The sequence below is a fragment of the Enoplosus armatus genome, chromosome 13 (assembly GCF_043641665.1).
Source record: "Enoplosus armatus isolate fEnoArm2 chromosome 13, fEnoArm2.hap1, whole genome shotgun sequence".
Classification (NCBI taxonomy): domain Eukaryota; kingdom Metazoa; phylum Chordata; class Actinopteri; order Centrarchiformes; family Enoplosidae; genus Enoplosus; species Enoplosus armatus.
The window spans coordinates 566,595-588,738 of NC_092192.1; the positions used below are offsets into that span (position 1 = coordinate 566,595).

Sequence of the window (22,144 nt, forward strand, 5' to 3'; positions counted from 1 at the left end):
CGGAGGACATCAGAGGGAAAACATTTTCTCCATCAAATGATGGAGTTTCACCAAAGTCAGTGACTAAAGTTGTGTGTTTTTGTACAGTAATCAGTGAGGCCCAGTCGCCAGCAGCATCTATCGTTTTTCCAACCTACTTCTTGTCTCATTTGTGGTCTGATAAACAGGAAGTTCATCACATTCAGTCCACATGTCTCTCAAGCTGAGTTACTGTTGCTGTCCTGCAGTCGACCACAGCGGCTCAGTGTGAAGCGGTGCGCTGTGCTCAGGGCTCAGAGGCCAATCAGAAGAAAGGGGGCTTTTAGGGAGGCGGGCCTTGAAGAGACAGGAGCTCAGACGGCTGTCAGACAGAGGGTGAACTGAGGGGCCGCATGAAGGGCCACAATAAGATGAAGAAGGACTTATTAGATCTGTGGATCATGCGGAGCTGCTCTAGTGGAGTCCCAGAATACAGATAGAGAGCTGGACATGAGCAGATAGATCCTCTTTAAGTGTCGAATTTACGCTGTCAGTGAACGCATCAACACTTGACCTACATTTATCACTGGTGTACACACACATCCAGCTTTGCACTCATTTGTCAGTACTAAACTGTCATAGACACCAGTGGTAGAAAGTAACTAAGTACATTTATTCAGGTACTGTACTTTAACTTGGTACTTTTACTGTACTTGAGTATGTTATAGGGGAGATGGGGGTGGTTGTAACAGCACCAGAAGGGATGACCTCTGAGTCATGTGGTCCACTTCCTTTCTGACTTCGTGTACTTTCACAGCTGTATCCACATTTTACAGGTAAAACACTGATTTTCAGGTAAGAAAGTATTCTTTGGGCCAAGTACTTCTACTGCATTACAGTTCAGATTTGCATTACAGATCACGTTTTTACAAATAAAACACACGAGTGCAGATTAAAGTACTCAGCAGTATATAAAATACTTCACCAGCTGCTTACAGAGTACTTCTACTCTTGGTGCTTGCAGTGTTTTCTGTGAACTGTGCAGCTGCAGGACCGGACGGCCCACTCGCTCTCAGATCAGCCGCCCGACAGGAAAACACCCAAATAAGGCGCGAGGAAGTGATGACGCGGCTGGAAGATCTCCATGTGACGTAGAGGCTAAAAAAACTGATCTGAGCTGTGACGTGTCTCCGGGGTTTCCGGCCATGGCGGCTCGCTGTGCTCCCGTGCGTCTTCACCGGCTGCAGTCCGGCGGACAGGCAGCGCCCATCGAGCCGGAATGCGGTCCGGACTCTACCGGATCGTTCACGCTCCAAAAACCGCAGCACAAAGAGCGCAGAGAGCACCGGAGCGTCCGTGTGTGGCCCGGTCTGCACGCGCACCGCTCTGACCAAATATGGGCTTCCTCCCTGCCATATTTGGGAATGTACGTCACGCAGGAGTCTTTATAAAGCCGGGAATCCTCAGTGAGGGGAGCTGACAGAGACCAAGTCCAGGTCGTCACCGGTCACACGTGAAATCACCAACCGGAAACAAACATTAGATGTTGTTCCCTCCCTGATGACGCTTCAATGATCACTTACAATACCTTCTCCACCCGGGACCCCAGACCCCGGACCTGAAGACCGTCCAGCATTGGCTTCCTCTGGGCATCACCGCCCCCAGCAGCAGCGTCAGCCCGTCCGAAGCGCCTCTCCGCGGGGTTCAGGAGCGGAGACCGACTCGGTCCCCCTGCAAGATCAGCCCGGTGCTCAGGAGCTCCAGCAGCGGCTGAGCTCCACACCCGCCGCCGCTTCTCGCTATTCTTCCTCCAGAGAGATGGCAGCGACCAAAGCGGAGCTGTTCTTGTCCGCCCTGCAGATCTCCGACCCCCTGGCCGGCTGCCCGCCGCCTCTCTCCCCGCTGGACGGTTATTCGAAGCTGGAGGAGCTGCAGATGCTGCTGCAGAACGCCGCGGCGGGAGGCTCGCTGCTGGCAGCGGAGGCAGCCGGGCTGCTGAGCGGGGAGCCCGGGGAGTACGGAGGTGAGGAGCGGGCAGTGCCGGCAGGGGTGGTGGTGATTTGCGGGGAACAAAAACCCTTAAATATGCATCAAACCCCCCCTTCAAGCTTTCATATGCAGATAAAGTGAAAAATCCAAATATTCGTCCTATAAAAATAATAAATAAGTGAAATGAGAAATATGCTAAATAAGTCCTGACTGCTGCTTCTGCTCCTGAAGTTTTGTGTATAGACTGTGGCATGTTTGTAGTGGATAGTTAACTAATAGATAATAATTAATAATCAAACACGAATTACTAAAGCTGTCTCCACTAACAGCAGTCAGTTTATTTGAATCATAAATACAGAGTTAATGTTGACGGTCACTCAGTGAGACGGATCAAATGTATTTGTGTAGTTTAACAGAATCAGTGCAGCAGCTCAGCTGACTCCCTGCAGCCAATCAGATCAGAGCAAACCTCAGTCAGGTGCTTCAGGTGTGGTTGAGCAGGTAATCAGTTGTTTCCTGTTGGAGTGATTTGTCTCTGACCTGCACTTCTTCTTCTCTCTTTCTCTCTCAGACTCTCTGTCGGAGCTCCCGGACCTGCCGAGTGTCCCCCCGCTCACCCCCCGCCTCCCCCCTCTGGCCTACAGCGGCCGCTTCACCTTCGAGCCATCGGCCTCCATCTCCAGTGGTGGCGCCGGCCTGTGGGCGGAGCCTCTCCTCAGCCTGTTCACGGGGTTGGTCAGCATGGCGGCTCCACCCCCTGCAGCCCCATCAGTGACATCATCATCGCTGTCCCAGCCGGGCTGCGGCTCGGTCCAGATCAGCTGTGGCTGCGGTGACGTCGCCTCAGTGTTCTCTGCGACGCCGATGTACACCACCGCCGCTGGCTCCGACCTCCTCCTCGCCCCCGCTGACCCCCAGCCGGCCTTTCAACCGCAGGGCCCCCCTCCCGCCTACCCCACCTCCACCTCCAGACATGGCCTCCAGCCGCCCTCCCTAGTGGTGCCGATGCTCCCAGACTACCTCCTGCCGCAGCAGCAGCCGCAGGACGTCGAGCTCGGCCTGACCCAGGACCAGAAGCCAGTGCTGTCGCAGAGCCTGAACCCATCGCAGCCTCCGCTCACGCCTCTCTCCACCATCAAAGCCTTCTCCTCGCAGATCCAGACACAGCCTCAAGGCTCGGCCTCTGACCCCGCCTACCAGGCCCAGCTCACAAAGTCCAGCCGGATCAGGAAGTCCCCCGCAGGCCGGCAGTGCAAGACGTCTCCGCACGAGCGTCCGTACGTCTGCCCCGCTGACGGCTGCGACCGCCGTTTCTCCCGCTCCGATGAGCTAACGCGCCACGTGCGCGTGCACACGGGTCAGAAGCCGTTCCAGTGCCGCATATGCATGCGCAGCTTCAGCCGCAGCGACCACCTGACCACCCACATCCGCACGCACACCGGCGAGAAGCCGTTCGCCTGCAACGAGTGCGGACGCAAGTTCGCCCGCAGCGACGAGCGCAAGAGGCACGCCAAGATCCACCAAAGGCAGCGGGACCGGAAGATTGACAGGAACTCCTCCTCTGCTCCCATCCCCATCAGCAAGCCCCCCGCCTACTGCTCCCCTCCCACCTCCTCCCCCTGCTCCTCCTACTCCTCCCCCGCTCACAGCTCCTCTTCCCCCGCAGCCTCGCTCTTCCCCTCATCCTCATCCTTCTCCTCCCTCGGCATTCAGGCCGCCTCCCCCTGCTTCACCTCCTCCGCGTCACTGTCACATGTCTACACCTCCTCGCCGTCCCCCCACCTCCACTCCTCCTGTTCCTCTCCGATGGGGAGTCCTCAGTCGGAGCTCCCCTCTCCCCACAGCTCCAACATCTGCTGAAGTCCTGTCCCATCGTGACCTTTTGACCTCAGACTGAAACTTATCTGACAGACTGTAGTGACGAGGTCAAAGGTCAACAGACGTGCGTGAAACACCTCGCTGTGTCAGAATCAGCTGCTGGTTCATTTTGAGCCTTTTCAGCCACCGTAGTCGATGCACAGACGCCTCTGACAGCGTCTGTTAGATGTCGAGTTAAATGAAGTGCTGGACATGACCTCAGAACCAAACTTCATACGGAGAACTGCTGAATTTAAGAGACTTCAAATTCACTGATTGTAAAGAGAGTTTCATGTATGAAAGAGTGTAAATACGAGTATTTTTGTAAGAGGAATGTGTGTACATAATGTTTACATGTAGTATAGTAGACATACATGATTGTGTGCACAGTTGTTTACCTACTGTGTAGGTTCTGGAACGTTTGTATGTTTCCATTCAGGTCAGTGTTTGGTTTTATACTGAACATGTTTCCTTTTCACAGCGAAGAGCTGCAAGAATAAAATGTCAAAATCCTGTTGATGCTTTTATTTTAGAAAGATACTTTATTACAGCTGCTAACACATTTATGTTGTGGAGCTTTTGATTGTTTCACATGGTTTTCATCAGCAGATGTAGTTTTCTCGTTTTTCGTGGAATTGTAGAAGTTCAATCTTCATGTGCTGATGAAGAAGACTGTATGATGCAGTTGAAAGGTCCAGAACAAGTTATTACTTCCAAGGTCAAAAATGAACTTGACAAGAAACATCTACAGTTTCATTTCTACTGAGCAAACTCCAGTCGTAGATGAAGACCATGTGATATGGTTGAAAGGGGACTTTATTTAAATAATTGATAATTCATAATTAATATATATATATATATATGAATGTATATGTTCATATATACATGGACACAAGTATATATTTCACATACTAAAGCTTTTACATTTAGTGTGTGTGTGTGTGTGTGTGTGTGTGTGTGTGTGTGTGTGTGTGTGTCACACAGCCAATGGGGTCAGACTTTGTCACAGGCAGCCAGCCAGTTCTCTGCAGGAAAAACAACACAACTTCAGCCCAAATATGGTGTTTCCTGTCGCTGCAGCGGATGTGCTGACGTCCAAATAAGGAGCTTCCTGCCGACCCGACGCTCTGTGTGTGTGTGTGTGTGTGTGTGTGTGTGTGTGTGTGTAAAAGCACTCGTGCTGCGTTCCAAAGGACCTGCAGTGAAATCAAAGTCCGGACAGTTTCAGTTTCTTGATTCAGGACCCAACATGTTCTTCATGTTTTCAGATCAGCAGCAAGAACGAAAGAAAACGAAGAAAGAAGGTCTTATCCTGGTTCAATTCACTGACGTCTCTTTCTGTCCTGAAGCAGAAACAAGCTGATACTTTGGAGAGGCCTTGTGTATCTCCTGCTGAGGGTGGAATTGATGCAGTAATAGTACACAACATGTATAGTCTGTATTAAGTAAACAGTGACCAGCTGTCAGATAAATGTAGAGGAAAAAAGACCACGGTTTCCCTGCAGTGGTGAAACACAGTCAGTGTTTTATAAAGTCCTTAACTTCCTGCTGTCTTCACCAAGTTTACATTAACAATGGTAATAATTAATTCATAATAACGTGTGCCAGTTCACCACCAAGCTACGACTATTAGTAATTGTATTAGCCAATTGATAGCTAGCGCTCTAAAGCTAATGTGAATCTTGATAACATATTCAGCTCTACGTTTGGTCGAAACGTGTCGTTTCATTATGTTGTCTTTGATATCTACTCTCAGCTGGCATCCAATCACCGGGATGTCGATGTAACGACTACTAGCCAATCACAGCACAGTAGGGCGGGACTTGTCGCAAAACGTGGGGCGGGGGGTGTAAGGCTCTCACCTACACCCACGCGCCTCCTCGCGGGTCTGGACAGGGTCACGTGAGGACGGATACAGAATCGTCAAGAGTGTCGAAGTGAGTGTTTGTGTCACAGACTACAAAGTGTCTGCTGACACCTGGCAGGTGGACATCCGGTGCGTAAGTTCTGACGCTGCTGCTGTTCGCTAGTTACTGTATCTTTGTCCGTTGAACTGAGAGTGTACGTGCAGGCTATCTTATGTACGCGGTCACGACCTCTGGTGGACATGAGTTTCCGTAGTGTAGTGGTTATCACGTTCGCCTCACACGCGAAAGGTCCCCGGTTCGAAACCGGGCGGAAACAGTTTTAGTGAGAGGATGGTCGACTGAAAACACATCTTGTAGATTACAGGACAGTGAAACATGTTGCCGGGCAAGGTGATAAACACTACATTACAGAAACCAGTCAATTAACACCTTTTAGGGAAATATGAAGAGTGAAGAAGCAGATATCCTGACTATAAACTGTTCTCATCTGCCGGTTTTACATATCAATATTTGCCACTGAGTTAATTTGTTATTAGTATTATTACTACAGATTTGCGAGTGGCAGCGATTTCATTCCTCGTTAGTATAGTGGTGAGTATCCCCGCCTGTCACGCGGGAGACGGGGATTCGATTCCCCGACGGGGAGGCAGTCATTTTTTTACTATGAATTAAAAATGCCTGTAGTTAGGCAACTCAGCTGCAGCTGTGTGTGTGTGTGTGTGTGTGTGTGTGTGTGTGTGTGTGTGTGTGTGTGTGATAAAAAAACATCTTCATTGAATACCATTTACACATTTTATTTAATAAAAGACTAGAAAAGTGGCCTATTATCAGTGGGTCTGCAGGGGCTCTCCGGCTCTGCAGGTCGATGATATTGACTGGAACAGTTGTGGAACGTATTGAAATGCTGTAGTCAGTAGATACTGATACAGCCTGTTTGTCCACTAGAGGGCGCTCAGAGATCACTTAAAGGCCACATGCTGACCAAGAATTTCTTTATTTTTTATTTTTTCCCTCATTATTTATTTGAATTGCTCACAACAGTTATACAAAGGGTTATTAATGTAATAATAATACTAATAATGGTTATTGTTATCTGCAGTTCTAATTATTAATTATTAATTCATTGAACCATAATACACCCTTTTTTCCACCCTTATCTCAAGATAACGAGTCAGTTAATGAATCAGTTTGATGATGATGAGCCACAGTCTTACTTTTCAACACTTGACATTAACAATCACAATCTGCTGTATTGATCACTTGTGTGAACACATAGAAGGAATCTGACTCCATGGTTTTCACACAGAACAATTACAGGAAGATAGAAACAGATAAAAGCTGAAAGCTGAACAAAGAGAGGTCAAAATAAACAAACAGGGTCTTTAATTTGTGCTTATTTGACCAAAAACACGTCTGACTTGGTTAGCAGACATTTAGAAAGCACATCAATACACATCAATACGCAGGAGCGTGAGGAGTACATCCTCTTAAATGAGATAATATGCATATGAACCTTTTAGAGCTACAACACTTTGTGAATTACTCTCAGACCAAAGATCCCAAAGTTAGAACTGACACATCCATTGTTTTAGTGTAGTGTAGTTTCTTCTAACGTATGCTGTGTGCGAAATCACTCCCTGGTTCACTCTCCTCACATTGCATTGTGGGATTGTTAGCAGAAAGTAGTGTAATGTCACATGGACTGTTTCGTTTCATTGTGTAATTTGTGCGGGCTCCATATCTACAGTAACACACTCAAATAAAATGGCGGACAGTAATGTTGTGGTCGATGTGGTGATAGGAAGTGATGCTGATGTGTTGTGACTGTGAGCCCTGATCTATGAGGACATGAATCACCTTCAGCTTCAGCTTTATTTGATTTAAACATTAAACGCTTTCATCTTTTCCATTTTTAAACATGTCAAAGTGACTTCTGTGTCATCACAGAGTCCATGAACACATAACAAAAACACATCAGCAGTTATGATCATCAGACTGATCTGTTTGATGTTGGAGGTTAAAAAGATGAACTTCTTCTCCTCTTCATCAAGTGCCATCGCTGTGCCCTGCGAACACACATCACTTCACACTGACTTACATTCATTTTCTGGATACTAACGCTAAACCTTAGCCTGTCTTATCCCTCCATCCCTAAAGCCTCACTGGATGTTTTAGTGCCTGTGCACCATGAGCTACACCCTCGGGATTCAGACTGCCTCTTGTTTAACCTAACCTTTACTAAAAGCTAAAACAAGCCTAAACAAAACCTTAAACCAAGTCTTCACCTTAAAATGTAATGATTTATGTGAAGGGGACTTGTGCGAGTCCCCATAATATAACTGTGTAAACAGATTTTCGTCCCCACAACAAGATACATACGGATGGGATAAGTGCTGTGGATTTGACAGTACTCTGTATTCATCATGTGGGCTGCTCTAATAGTCTACAGCTAATTTCACCCCAGATTAAGATCAGAGTCATCAGCTCCTGGATAAATATCTCAGCTGTTGTACAGAAACAGACAGGTGTGTATGTGAGGATGATGGTGTATGTCTCACCTGTTAGACACATCGGGCGGTGAAAGACAGGTATTTGTAGGTGTTTGGACAGGGGTCTCCTCCCATCACAGCACTGGAGGCATGGATGTAACACACTGTCTTATCTTTACACCTGAAAGAGATGACAGATGCGGTTAAACCAACATTTTCAGCATTCTGAAGGTGCTTTGCTAACATATATAAAGCAGCTACTGAAAGGAAACCCTTCAACATTTTGTTCTCTGTCTTCCCCAGAGTTAATGGTCCAGGGTGGACTGCTAGTCTAGCTCTATCAAAGAAAAGAGAAGAAACAAAATAGACCTTCCAACAACAGGTTCAACTGGAGGGCAACACACATCAGCCATGTCGCACAATGTAGCTTCATTTAATGCCTGTAGCATACACTGTACTTGCCATGCAGAGAGAATTAGTCAGGGACAGTGGCATATCCTGATGCACTGACGCACATCTCAACGCCACAGATGAGCAGGCCTACATAGAAAACAACAGGCCAATAGGCCACCCCCCCCCCCCCCACCGGTCACCTCTACAGTGTGCTTCACTGCTGACCATGTTAGGAGACAGCTGATGAGACTCCACTCAAGCAAGGCTGCGGGCCCTGATGGTGTCAGTCCCAGAGTGCTTAAAGCCTGTGCCCCCCAGCTATGTGGAGTACTTCACCACGTCTTCAACATGAGTCTTCAGAGGGTCCCCGTGCTGTGGAAGACATCCTGCCTCGTTCCTGTACCAAAGACGCCGCTTCCCAGTGGCTCCAAGGACTACAGACCCGTGGCACTGACCTCCCACATCATGACCCTAGCCCTAACCCTGGAGAGACTGGTCCTGGAGCAGCTCCGGCCCTTGGTCAAGCCACACTTGGACCCCCTTCAGTTCGCCTACCAGCCCCGACTTGGAGTTGAGGATGCCATCATCTACCTGCTCAACCGCGTCTACGCCCACCTGGACAAGCCGGCGAGCACTGTGAGAGTCATGTTTTTCGACTTCTCCAGCGCGTTCAACACCATCCGTCCGGCTCTACTGGGTGAGAAGCTGACGGAGATGCAGGTGGATGCCCCCCTCGTGTCCTGGATTGTCAACTACCTGACCGGCAGACCACAGTATGTGCGCTTACAACACTGTGTGTCAGACAGAGTGGTCAGCAACACCGGGGCCCCGCAGGGGACTGTCCTCTCTCCCTTCCTCTTCACCGTCTACACCACGGACTTCAGCTGCTGCACTGAGACCTGCCATCTTCAGAAGGTTTCTGATGACTCAGCAATAGTTGGATGCATCAGTGAAGGTGATGAGGAGGAGTACAGGGCTGCTGTGGACAACTTTGTCACAAGACAAAGGAACTGACTGTTGATCTGAGGAGGACCAAGGCGCCGATGACCCCTGTTTCCATCCAGGGGGTCAGTGTGGACATTGTAGAGGATTACAAGTACCTGGGAGTTCACATAGACAATAAACTGGACTGGGCGAAGAACACTAATGCCCTCTACAATGTCTCCCATCCTCTCCATGACGTACTGGTCGGACACAAGAGCAGCTTCAGTGGGAGACTCATTCCTCCCAAATGTACAACAGAGCGACACAGGAAATCATTCCTGCCTGTGGCCATCAAACTGTTCAACTCCTCCCTCTGATTCTGGACTTATTTCACCTCTGTTAGCAACCACTACCTCAGTATTTATTCTCCATTTATATTTATACTTGAACTGTGCACTGCTGACAGTTACTGACTTAAAATTACAATAATCTGTCACATGCTGTTTGACTGGAACTGCTCCAAACCCCTACGCCTAAACTTGTTGGTGGTGGACCCACATGGCAGCAACCCCTTTGTTGTTTTGTCAGTCTCAGGCAAACTGGGCCCCAGCCACAAGGACTAATCTGCCTTGAGAGACCTGACATGAAGCCTCTGACTTGTAGTCTTCACAGATCCAAAACCGTTCCAAATGTTCCAAAACGTGAACCCGACGTGCATAATTAATTTTTATATAAGAGGCCTCATGGGATGGAGACCCAAGCACAGTCTGACCCGACCTGAATAGACCAGAGGATAATTAGACCTTTTTAAAATGAGTGACCTTGATTGGTTGTCAGATGTTTAATCTGTAAAAAGAGTCTTTTCTGTTTTTGATGTCTTACAGATTACTCAGGGTCGTAGTGACGTCACGCCTGCAGTTGGTGCTTTGTTTTTTCCTGTACAGCTTGAAGCTCAAACAAACATACTTCTTCTGGCGGCCGTAGACAGCTGACTCTATCTGGATCGTCTTCCCATGAACTATAGAGAGAGACAGAAAAGCAGCCATACAACAAACTAAGACAGAGACTGAGAAAGAAAACATGATGGATGTGTGTGAGACTTACAGCATCTGAACTGCCCATATTTTCCACCACAGATCAAACCCTCAAACTTAGAGGGATATCCCAATGTGTTCTGAGGAGGAGGTATGATGGAGAAGGGAAATCCTGATTGAAATACTAGTCTACTGTTCCAGGGAATTATTTGCTTGCAGCTGACTTTAAACGTGTTGCTGAAGGGAAACTTTGGTTTGTTGCTGGAGGGACACTTTGGTTTGTTACTGAAGGGACACTTTGGTTTGTTACTGAAGGGACACTTTGGTTTGTTCCTGATGGGACACTTTGGTTTGTTGCTGGAGGGACACTTTGGTTTGTTGCTGGAGGGACACTTTGGTTTGTTACTGAAGGGACACTTTGGTTTGTTCCTGATGGGACACTTTGGTTTGTTTCTGATGGGACACTTTGGTTTGTTTCTGATGGGACACTTTGGTTTGTTGCTGGAGGGACACTTTGGTTTGTTGCTGAATGGAATCTTTGGTTTGTTGCTGAAGGAACCCTTTGGTTTGTTGCTGAATGGAATCTTTGGTTTGTTGCTGAAGGAACCCTTTGGTTTGTTGCTGATAAAAAACCTTGGTTTGTTGCTGAAGGGACACTTTGGTTTGTTGCTGATAAAAAACCTTGGTTTGTTCCTGATGGGAAACTTTGGTTTGTTGTTGATGGGAAACTTTGGTTTGTTGCTGAAGGGAATCTTTGTTTTTCTGCTGAAGGGTACTATTGGTTTGTTGCTAATAAGAACTGTTGGTTTGTTGCTGATGAAAACTGTTGGTTTGATGTTGATGAGAACTTTTGGTTTGTTGCTGATGAAAACTGTTGGTACGATGTTGATGAGAACTTTTGGGTTGTTGCTGATGAAAACTGTCGAGTTGCTGATGAGAACTGTTGGTGGCTTGTTGCATGGAGGTGCTGGTTTGGTTTCTCCACTACTGTGGGTGAAAAATAGGGAGGTTTAGAGTGTTAATGTTTGCAACAAAATAGTATTCAGTTGGTGCTACCCAGTCATTTCTCTCAACTGCATCTGGGGCCTCATTAATCTCCATACCAAAAGTATTCCTGCACACAGAAGATGTAAATGGCACATACCCAAAAAATAATCAGATTTATAAAAGCACACACAAAGATGCATGCAATTTTTCCTTCATTAAGCTGGATTTAAACTACAAAAAACACACGTTAAGTTGCTACAGCGATATCACGTGGTGACAACAAGAACTGTGATTGGACTTCGGGTGCTTGTGTTTCTGATGTGGTGGAGATTGTTGAGGGTGAAAATATCATGAAGCAAGTTGAAGAAAGGCTCAGTTATCTTCTCTTTTTCACTAACACACATGTAACAAAGACATGATGCACACTGCAACCCCTGCATTCTGGGCTGCAATTAAAGATATAAAGATGGACAACATAACAAAATGTCTCAATTGCCCCCTGGTGGCTGGCTGCAGTATAGGTCATAAGCCCCGCCCCCTCCATATTAGTACACATCAAATATATTTTTCCCAAAGATGACTTCACTCATTTCAGGTAGTTCTTATCATGCTGATGTTTAAGTGTTCATTTATCTGATACGTTTGGTTTTAGTTATTTGATGCTATGAAAAGGGGGTGAGACGTCATGATTGACAGCTGTGATTTACTGTGGTGTGCTCACGATTGGGTCTGGAGGGTGTATGGGCGGGGCCTCGCACCGCAGGGTTACCACCTCCTGATCACTACTGTGCAGACTCTGACAGGTTAGATTTAAAGACGTCTGCTGGTGTCAAAACTGACTTGAACCTGTTTTATAGAGCATGACAGACTCTCACCATGTTGGAAATATAATCATGGACAAATCCTTCAAATTATGCCCAAATAAGTTGGACTTTATGTCAAATAGTTCCTGGCATTTACCCCCCAGTAATTGCATTAGGTCTATCACACTGGAAGTAGTCTTTAGAGAGAAACAGACAGAAAATGTGAGTTTGAAATAGTTACTGATTAGAAAATGGAGGTAAAGAGATAGACACATGAAGACAGAGAACAAGTTTCTGACCTTCCTTTGTCCTCTTCACTGCTGCCTTCGTCTGCTGCTTCTGGTTTTTCAGAACTGAGAAAGGAAGGTTAGAAAAACTGTGAGAAGGGGGTGTGTATGAAATGTTATTTGTATGTCTGAATGTACACAGCATCCGGCTGCTCCGACAGTTTCAATGTGCACAGGAAACATTTCAGAAGCAGAGTGTCGTTATTCGGCAGCCACATGTATAACATAGTTTAGAGTTGTTTTACAAGCATAAATACACATTTGAAGCTCTTTTAGATGGTAACAGATGCTTTGTTGCTCTACTTTAATATGATGACCTTAAAATGTCAATGTCAACACAGCTGATCTCAGCTGCTGCTGTTAAAGTGTATTTTCATTTTGTCTGATGATGTCGTGATCATAGAATAATGATGTTATCTGCAGCTCAGCAGCTTGGTAATGACTGCTGGTGATCACAGAGAGCAGGAGACTGAATGGAGGTCAGGTGTTTATACATGTACATTCAGTGAATTTCACACTAGCAACATTAACTTCATCATGAACGCAGTGTTTTCACTCAAGAGGAGGAAGGTGACGCTGCAGGAATGTGAAATATCTCGCTTGTACATTAAAGTTATTCAAAAGTAGAGTTGAAATTATACCAGATACTTGTTGAGGCAGAGGGTTAGGGTGACTCTACTACCACTACAGCTGTTTGTGGGTCACAGCTGTACTCTTCACTATGCAGATGACTGTCCGTTATAAACACCATATTCAAGCATAGAGGAGTTGTGTGATGCATGCTGCCATGTTTGATGGATTCTTCAGGTAAACACTGTGGACTCCCTGCTGCTTCAATGAAAATGCACACTGACTCCAGATCAGAAATGTATTTAAACGTTTCAATCATCAGATCAAAATGTTTGAAAATGATTACATGTGTATATACCAAGAGGCTCCATGATGAGATATTCATAGCACACATTGTCTCACCTTTTGCTCTCCTCTGATGATGATGATAATGAAGAAGATGATGAAGATAATGATTCAGAGTTGGCTTGACCTTGAGTGCACATTAATAAGAGCTTTCTTTATCATGAGGATCAAATTTAATTTCCATCAATTCAGCTTTGACAATCAAGTTAAGAAACATCCACACAACATCTGCAATTTTAGAAAATAATTTAAAACTATGTAGAAAATCCAGTTTAAAAATGCTCCAACTCCACCAGGCTCACCACACTCCACTCTCCCAGGCCCCCTGAACTACCCACCCAGTTTAGTGTATTAAACCTGTCTCACTTCCTGTCTGTGGATCTCGGCCCATTGGTTCTTACTGAAGACATGAATCTTTAAAAACTCCTCACAGATTTAGATATAGTTTCATGTTTCAATGAAACTCAGTCGTTTAAAACTAAAACAGCTGCTCGCTGTATTAAAACATACAATTAGTACACAACTAAAATCAATACTCACCAGTTACAGAAAGCAGGGTGAACACAACAGCCAGAACTGAAAGACAGACAGGTAGACAGGCAGGCAGACAGACAGACAGGCAGGCAGGCAGACAGGCAGGCAGGCAGGCAGGCAAACAGACAGGCAGACAGACAGACAGACAGACAGGCAGGCAGGCAGACAGGCAGGTAGGCAGGCAGACAGGCAGGTAGACAGGCAGGCAGGCAGGCAGACAGGCAGGCAGGCAGGCAGGCAAACAGACAGGCAGACAGACAGACAGACAGACAGGCAGACAGACAGGCAGGCAGGCAGACAGGCAGGCAGGCAGGCAGGCAAACAGACAGGCAGACAGACAGACAGACAGACAGGCAGACAGGCAGGCAGGCAGGCAGGCAGACACACAGGCAGACAGACAGACAGACAGACAGACAGACAGGCAGGCAGACAGACAGGCAGATAGACAGGAAGGCAGGCAGACAGGCAGACAGGCAGGCAGGCAAACAGACAGGCAGACAGACAGACAGACAGACAGACAGGCAGATAGACAGGAAGGCAGGCAGACAGGCAGGCAGACAGGCAGGCAGGCAGGCAGACAGGCAGGCAGGCAGGCAGGCAGACACACAGGCAGGCAGGCAGGCAGACAGACAGACAGGCAGGCAGGCAGACAGGCAGATAGACAGGAAGGCAGGCAGACAGGCAGGCAGACAGGCAGGCAGGCAGGCAGACAGGCAGGCAGGCAGGCAGGCAGACACACAGGCAGGCAGGCAGGCAGACAGACAGACAGGCAGGCAGGCAGACAGGCAGATAGACAGGAAGGCAGGCAGACAGGCAGATAGACAGGAAGGCAGGCAGACAGGAAGGCAGGCAGACAGACAGGCAGGTAAACAGACAGGCAGGTAGACAGACAGACAGACAGACAGACAGGCAGATAGACAGGAAGGCAGGCAGACAGACAGACAGGTAGACAGACAGACAGACAGACAGGCAGGCAGAGAGACAGACAGGCAGGCAGGCAGGCAGACACACAGACAGACAGACAGACAGACAGGCAGGCAGGCAGACAGACAGACAGACAGACAGACAGACAGGGACATTTTTCATTACTTTCTGGGATTTTATAGATGATTATTGATAAAGAAATATTAACAGAATACTGGATAATGGAAATTAGATTTGAAATGTTTAGTCAAACTGATTTGTCAATCAACAGAAAACTAGACAGCAGCAGTAGCGCTTGTTCCAGTGTTAAAAATTAAATTTAGTCCAGTTCTATGGAAAAAACAGACTAACAGAGAGTTGAAACGAAAGGCCACTGTCACTGGATAGAAACGAATGAAGAAAGAATCTGATTATTGTCATTGAAAAACACATCAGAATGCAAAACATATCAATATAAAATAAGATTGTAAGTGCATTGTAAAAAGATTAAGTGTTTCAATGCCTTTGTTTCTTTTGTCAGTTCAGGTTTTATTTTCAATGCCAAAATCTAAAGTCTCTGTGCAGTTCCAACAACCCCCTGCAACTAGGCAGCGCTCGCTGCACGTTAATAACTGAGTCAGTCAACATGTTATCGCCGCAGATCCTCTCTTGTCTGGACAGTAAGAGGACGCTGTTCATGGAGATTTACTGTAAAAAAAATCAACCTGGAATAATAAAAGCGAGAGAGACAAAAGTGGAAATGACACGGTTGTACTCACAGGCCAGCAGGGTCGGCTTCAGGACCATCTCCGGTCTGTTTCTGACTCCTCCACAGGTGCAGTTTTTAGGTTTTTTTCCTCTCAACTGTGGAGACGCAGAGTTTCCTCCAGCTACCTTCACTGTCCGTCGGTCTTCAGTGTGCACAAGTTTGGTTACTCAAATATAACATGACAAACATGACAAGGCTGTTTGACTAAACTACATGACAGGGGCGGAAGGGGGGCAGCATTTACATCTACAGCTGTTATGAATACAATTATTATTATTATTATTATTATTATTAATAATAACAGGACTGAATGGGGTCCCTTTATTTACAGGCTTTCAGCAGAGTCACCATGTTTTAGTTATTCATGTCCTACACTGAAATACATGTCAGTGGTTCTATACATGTTCTCCCACGTCCCCTTCAGCAGCACACTTTGCAGTATATTCATGCAGCCAAAGAAAGTCCCTCTGGCTGGACTCTGGACATCCTTAAAGCCCCACACTCCTGCAGCATAAGATAATATTGAGCCACCCATTGAATCATACAGTTTTGAAAATATTGAAAAACAAAGGTGAAGACACAATTTCATTTTATTCAATACAGACCCTAACACTGTTCCTGCTGACTCTCCAATCCCTCTGAAAAACTCATATTTTCATTAAAAACAAAACCAAGATATTTAAAAGAAGTGGTGAAATATAAGGCTGCTCTGCTGTTCACAGTGCTTACTAAAAGGTATGATCTGAGTGATACCATGTGTTTTTATAATCATAATTAACTAATGCTAAAACACTAAACTAAGATGGTGAACATGATAAACATTAGACCTACTAAACTCAGCATGTTAGCATTCTTAATAATGTTATTGCGAGCATGTTATCATGCTGACATTAGCCTTTAGCTCAGAGCCGCTAGCATGGCTCTAAACTGCTTTTCTAGTCAGTTTATTATACAAAGAGACAACATGGATCCAATGGGAGGTTCCTCAATTCTTTATTTTTCACATACATAAACTTGAATTGGTTAGGGAATATCGAATCCCCCCCCCCACCCCCCCACAGAGGGGAGGCAGTGTCAGGCTGAAGATGGAAATGGAGAGAAACAAACCGTTCTGTCTGATCAGGGAAACTATAAACACCAGGAGGGTCTGAAATTAAGACCCAGTAACCGAATAAATGTGGATACAAATGTTGTCAGGATACACGCCAATATTCAGTGAGATTTTAAACATCACGGCATCCTACTGAAGTGGACTTAAGCCACAATTGTCCTCTATATTGTCTTTGATTTTTAACTGTGAATTCTGGTGTATTTAAAATAAAGTGTGGCTGGTACTTTTAGAAATTACAAGCCATTTTGGCTGCTGATCCAAACATCAGAGTGGAAGAAAAACAGAAACTAAGTGTTGAGGCAACACTAAAAGTCCTCAAGCAAGCTAAATCACAGCACATAACTCAGGTTACTTATATAATAACCACATTTATTTTTCTTTAATACTACTACTACTAATAATTAAAATAATAATTACTATCACAACAATAACAAGAGAGAAATAATAATAAGTATTTTATGTCTTTAATTACAGATCTTTGTTTCTGGTTTGTTGCTGATGGTTCGGCTGCTTCTCCATGTGTTAGGATGAAGAGATTGAACTAAAGAAGACATAATCAACACCGCGTCCCAATTCCATACAATGTACTAATGTGCTAATGCTGAGTATTTATTTTGCAGTTCTTCAGCAATTAACATCACCTAGACTGCCAGTTTAAAATGAAAGATATTTAGTGAGTTTAAAATATAATCAAAAATAAGGGACCCAGAATGTAGCCTTGTGGGATGCCATGTGGAATGATTGTTCTGTCTTTTGTTTTGTCCTTTTTACTGCAGTTTAATACTACTGCTGAGGTTTATTTTAGTGTATGTAGTAGTGTTTTTGTGGTGTGTGATCTGGAACACCACCGTTTATTTTAATTTTGTTTTAGCTTTGAACAGCCAGTTTTGTCCAACAACGCCTCACTCAAAAATTCTGTGATTTTAGTCTGCATCTTAGCTTTTTTAACTATTTAGTAATTTTTCTATTTAATAATGTCAATGCACTAAATTAGTATATAGTGTGAAGTTGGGACATGGGGAAAGAGAGATTGATAGAAAGAGGCCAAACTCTTCTTGTCGGAGTGACATGACTGGGCTCTGTAAAACACACACAAACACAGACACATAAAGATTAGATTAGATTGTGTTATTAATCTACAAAGAGGAAAGTTGTTTGTTTGATCATACACAGTGACAAATAACAAAAGAACCACAAGTCAGACAGGTCACAACAGGCAACATATGACAGATATACATTAGTGTAATTCAGGAGCTGCCCTAGCCATTGAAAAAAACATATAAATACAATTGATCAATTGATAAGTAAAAGGCCAATCATAAGAGATGCATGGAAAAGTAAGACCAATAAATAGGCAATATATATGAAATCAAACCTTAAAAATTGCATCAAAAATACAAACCACATCTCAGAAAACACAGGCTTCACAGCTATGGGCACAAAAATCTTCTAAACCAACAAATGTCTTTTAAAGGGCTACACTGTGTATGTGTATGTTGTATCAATAGAAAGCCAAAAATGCAAAGGTTCTTAAAGGTTTTTTTAAAGTAGTTTTCAGAAAGTTGCATGGATCTAGCCTTGGTTGCTTCATAAAGTTAGCTGATAAGCAAGTTAGCCAAATTACTAGCCAGATCAGCCCCAGGAGTCTGGATGAATTAGCTGATGGTGTCCACTGAAGACAGTAGTTTTCTATGGACTTTCTGAAAACTCCACATAGAACCTTTAAGATACATCAGAAAACAAAAACAAAAAATCTGAAAATTGAATCAAGCTGTGTGTACAAACAAACATATCACACCATAAAAATAGTTTGGATGCTTGTTTTTTGGGGGGACTGGGGATGAAAATCTCTTTTAAATGCATCATAAGTATTCTAATGTCTGTTTGTTGTTTGTTGTTGTTGTTGTGATTAGTGGAAGAAAATCTAATTTTTTTGCAGTTTCAACTTTATCGAACTTTGATCCGCATATTCGCAACAGTGACCAATAGCAAGCCTTCTTGACAGAGCTGACCTTTGAGTGGACGGAGAGCTTAAGAGTCCAAAATGGAGGAAGCTATCGTAGCTTATTAGCTGTGTGTTAGCATCAGTCTTATTGAAGCTCCTCTGTCAGAGTATAAACTGCTCCACAAGTAGAGACATAGTTTACACACAGGAGACAGGAGGACATCATACTAATATGACTTCAATAAACTGTGTGAACTTCTTGTCCTGTTTGCGTCTGAGCTAAGCTATCCAGCAGTCATTTAGCAAGCTTGTTAGCTTGAAGAGCTTTATTTTACCTCTTAAATAACTCTTTACCCTCAATAACTCCTCATTCTGTTGTACATTGGTAAACTAAATGCCTGGGGGGGAGTAAAAAGTACAGAGAAAAAAGAAGCTCAGAGATCCATTTTGACTGACTTTAGCCCGGCTTGGTAGGAGTTAGCATGTTAGTGGTTAGTTTGCCAGCTACAGTAGTTCAGCAACTAGCCCTGTGAGTACTCACCAAGACATGCAGATTAATTTTGCCGTACCATTTACTGGTGTGACCAGGCCTTTAAGATGCAGTTCCTCTAATTGCCACAAGATGCTGCCTCCAAGAGACTGATGTGAATAGGAAAATCCCCAACTTCTCCATAAAAATACATACAGATTTGAAGTGAGACTTGAAGTTTGTTGAGCCTCATAGGTTTGACACTACATTAAGGTTTGTGGTGACGTCTCGGTCTTACGATGCAGTTCCTCTAACGGCCACAAGATGTTGGCAACAACGTGAATGGGGGAAAAAAACGTACTACAAATATAAAGTCAATACATTTTTGTCACAAGTTCAGCTCTCAGTACATAATTTATATGCTTGTAATATGTGTCTTGATGGCACTATTGAAATGTATTGTTACATTTAATAGATATGAAGGCTTAAAGGCACAAATAGCTCTAATTCAGTGTGGTTGTGCAATGAATTAAAGCCTGTCATTAGATAGGAAAATGATTTTGCCTTGGCTCATTGTCTCTTCTAATGTAAGAACAGGATGCTTTAAGTGGAGATTTATTTTGAAATGAAGAAACTTGTTCGAGGATGTGGCGCTGAGGAAACTGTAGATTCAAGACTTTGTAGTCATTTCTTTCATACAGATGAAACAAATCTTCTCAGCGAGTTCAATAAAAAACTGTAAATAGTCTAATAATAAATAAATTGAAAATACTATTAGAAGTCATGTGGATTACAATCATTCACACAAGTTCGAAGTACAAAGGTTTTACTGTGTGTATATGTGTATTTGTGTCTTACCCCTTAGACACATTGGTAACTAGCAGACAGGTATTTGTAGGTGCCATAACAAGGGTCTCCTGCCAGTGCATTGGATGCTTGGATTTTACATCTTGACTTCTTGTTACACCTAGAAGAAAAGGGCGGAATGTGAAAAACTTCAGCTCCAGCAATCTGCTGCATTTTCCTTGTTAATAGTCTTCCTGTCTATGTTGTCTCACCTTGTGGCCATAATGCTGGTCACTTTTGCTATACAGGACAAGCTTTGACTTTTACGATCTAGAGCTTTGCTCCAACAAAACTCTTTACTTTGACGACCATAAGTGGCTGACAGCACCTTGATCGTCTTCCCCTTAGCTGTGGGAAAGACGGAAACACAAAGAACACAATGGATATATGTGGTGTGATGAGAGACAATGAGGTACATTCACGTATGCCTTGGCCTAGAGTGTGTGCAGGAACGAGTAACTTACGACACTTTATCATCCTGCTATGTCCCTCACAGATCACCGATGAGTAATGTGGCGAAGCTTTTCCAGGAAGAGGTTTTCCTTTGCAACAATATTTTCCTTTGTAGTGATGTTTACCTTTGCAACAGATTTTACATTTGCAGGGACATTTAGTTTTACTAAAGCGTTTACCTTTGCAAGGACACTTAGCTGTACGCCCAGTTCTGCAACAACATTTAGCTGTGCAACAACATTTGCCTATGCCAGAGTATGTGCCAGGGCGTTTTGGTTTGCCGGGACGTTTTGGTTTGCCAGGGTGTTTCGGTTTGCCAGGGCGTTTTGGTTTGCTGGGATGTTTTGGTTTGCCAGGGTGTTTTGGTTTGCTGGGATGTTTTGGTTTGCCAGGGCGTTTTGGTTTGCTGGGATGTTTTGGTTTGCCAGGGTGTTTCGGTTTGCCAGGGTGTTTTGGTTTGCTGGGATGTTTTGGTTTGCCAGGGTGTTTCGGTTTGCTGGGATGTTTTGGTTTGCCAGGGTGTTTCGGTTTGCCAGGGCGTTTTGGTTTGCTGGGATGTTTTGGTTTGCCAGGGTGTTTTGGTTTGCTGGGATGTTTTGGTTTGCCAGGGTGTTTCGGTTTGCCGGGACGTTTTGGTACTTCAGGTTGTGAGGGAGGTACAGGTTTGGTGGGTACCTCTGGTTGTGAAGGAGGTACATGTTTTGCAGGTACTTCAGGTTGTGGTGGAGGTACAGGTTTCTCAGGTACTTCAGGTTGTGAGGGAGGTATAGGTTTCTCTGGTACCTCAGGTTGTGAGGGAGGTACAGGTTTTGCAGGTACCTCAGGTTGTGGGGGAGGTACAGGTTTTGCAGGTACTTCAGGTTGCGAGGGAGGTACAGGTTTTGCGGGTACCTCAGGTTGTGAAGGAGGTACAGGTTTTGCAGGCACCTCAGGTTGTGAAGGTTTTGCAGGTACCTCAGGTTGTGAGGGAGGTACAGGTTGCGGAAAAATGACAGGTCTTCCTGGAGGTGCAGGTGTTGCTTTTATAAAACTGAGAAGGGAGACAGAGAGAGAATTGATTATTCATCTGATCAGTAGTTTTTTTGACCAAAATAACATTGTATTGGAACGGTACACAGTACACTTGGTTGCTATCATAGCCCGCAATGCTAACTGGATTGTTTTCTTTTTTTTTGCTGAAAACCAGTTTGCATAGTATTGAGGTTTTGAGGGTGGTTTAGGAAATATGATCCGACTTCTGACTATGTTATTAATAATCATACAAGTTGCATGACTCACATGACTATAAACATTGACAACATAAGAGCACACTTTGAGGTTGTGTCTTGTCTGCATAAAGAGACAGGAAATAATGAGAAACCAACACCATCACTACTTTTTAGATGTCTTTGGTGTTGTTAACTAAAAGCTGCACTGTCTTGGAATTATCATAGAAAGAAAGACCAAATGTATGAGGATGATGACAGACAATGAGACAGAAGATGGGCGAGACAGGGAGCAGCTGTAAATGTCTTCTGACCTCTCTTCACTGTCTTCTCCTTCAGTTTCTTTGTCGTCATCTTCATCCTCTCCTTTTCCTCCATGTTTGCCTTTCCCACGTCCTCTGTCTT

General features: G+C 44.7%; 2 protein-coding genes and 1 non-coding gene across 3 annotated transcripts; 2 read left to right on the top strand and 1 right to left on the bottom strand.

Annotated features, from left to right (window-relative positions):
- Nucleotides 1-1,448: 1,448 nt before the first annotated feature.
- On the top strand, nt 1,449-4,317 carry LOC139295239 (early growth response protein 1-B-like). Its single transcript, XM_070917385.1, has 2 exons — nt 1,449-1,981; nt 2,519-4,317. The coding sequence occupies exons 1-2, from the start codon at nt 1,777-1,779 to the stop codon at nt 3,805-3,807; spliced, it is 1,494 nt and encodes a 497-aa protein (XP_070773486.1). The 5' UTR covers nt 1,449-1,776; the 3' UTR covers nt 3,808-4,317.
- A 1,598-nt stretch (nt 4,318-5,915) lies between these two features.
- On the top strand, nt 5,916-5,988 carry trnav-cac (transfer RNA valine (anticodon CAC)). Its single transcript has one exon. It is a non-coding gene; the product is annotated as a tRNA-Val (tRNA).
- A 10,691-nt stretch (nt 5,989-16,679) lies between these two features.
- LOC139295394 (sporozoite surface protein 2-like) lies at nt 16,680-22,118 on the bottom strand (the record flags this gene model as incomplete). Its single annotated transcript, XM_070917587.1, has 5 exons — nt 16,680-17,900; nt 20,094-20,202; nt 20,294-20,429; nt 20,546-21,564; nt 22,054-22,118. Coding segments are annotated over 4 exons (1,326 nt in total), but the record flags the coding sequence as incomplete, so codon positions are not given.
- Between the last annotated feature and the right edge of the window lie 26 nt (nt 22,119-22,144).

Coding starts and splice junctions, on each gene's coding strand:
- LOC139295239 (XM_070917385.1), top strand. CDS start 1,777: ATGGCAGCGACCAAAGCGGAGCTGTTCTTGTCCGCCCTGCAGATCTCC. Junction 1,982..2,518: donor GGAGCCCGGGGAGTACGGAG/GTGAGGAGCGGG, acceptor TTTCTCTCTCAG/ACTCTCTGTCGGAGCTCCCG.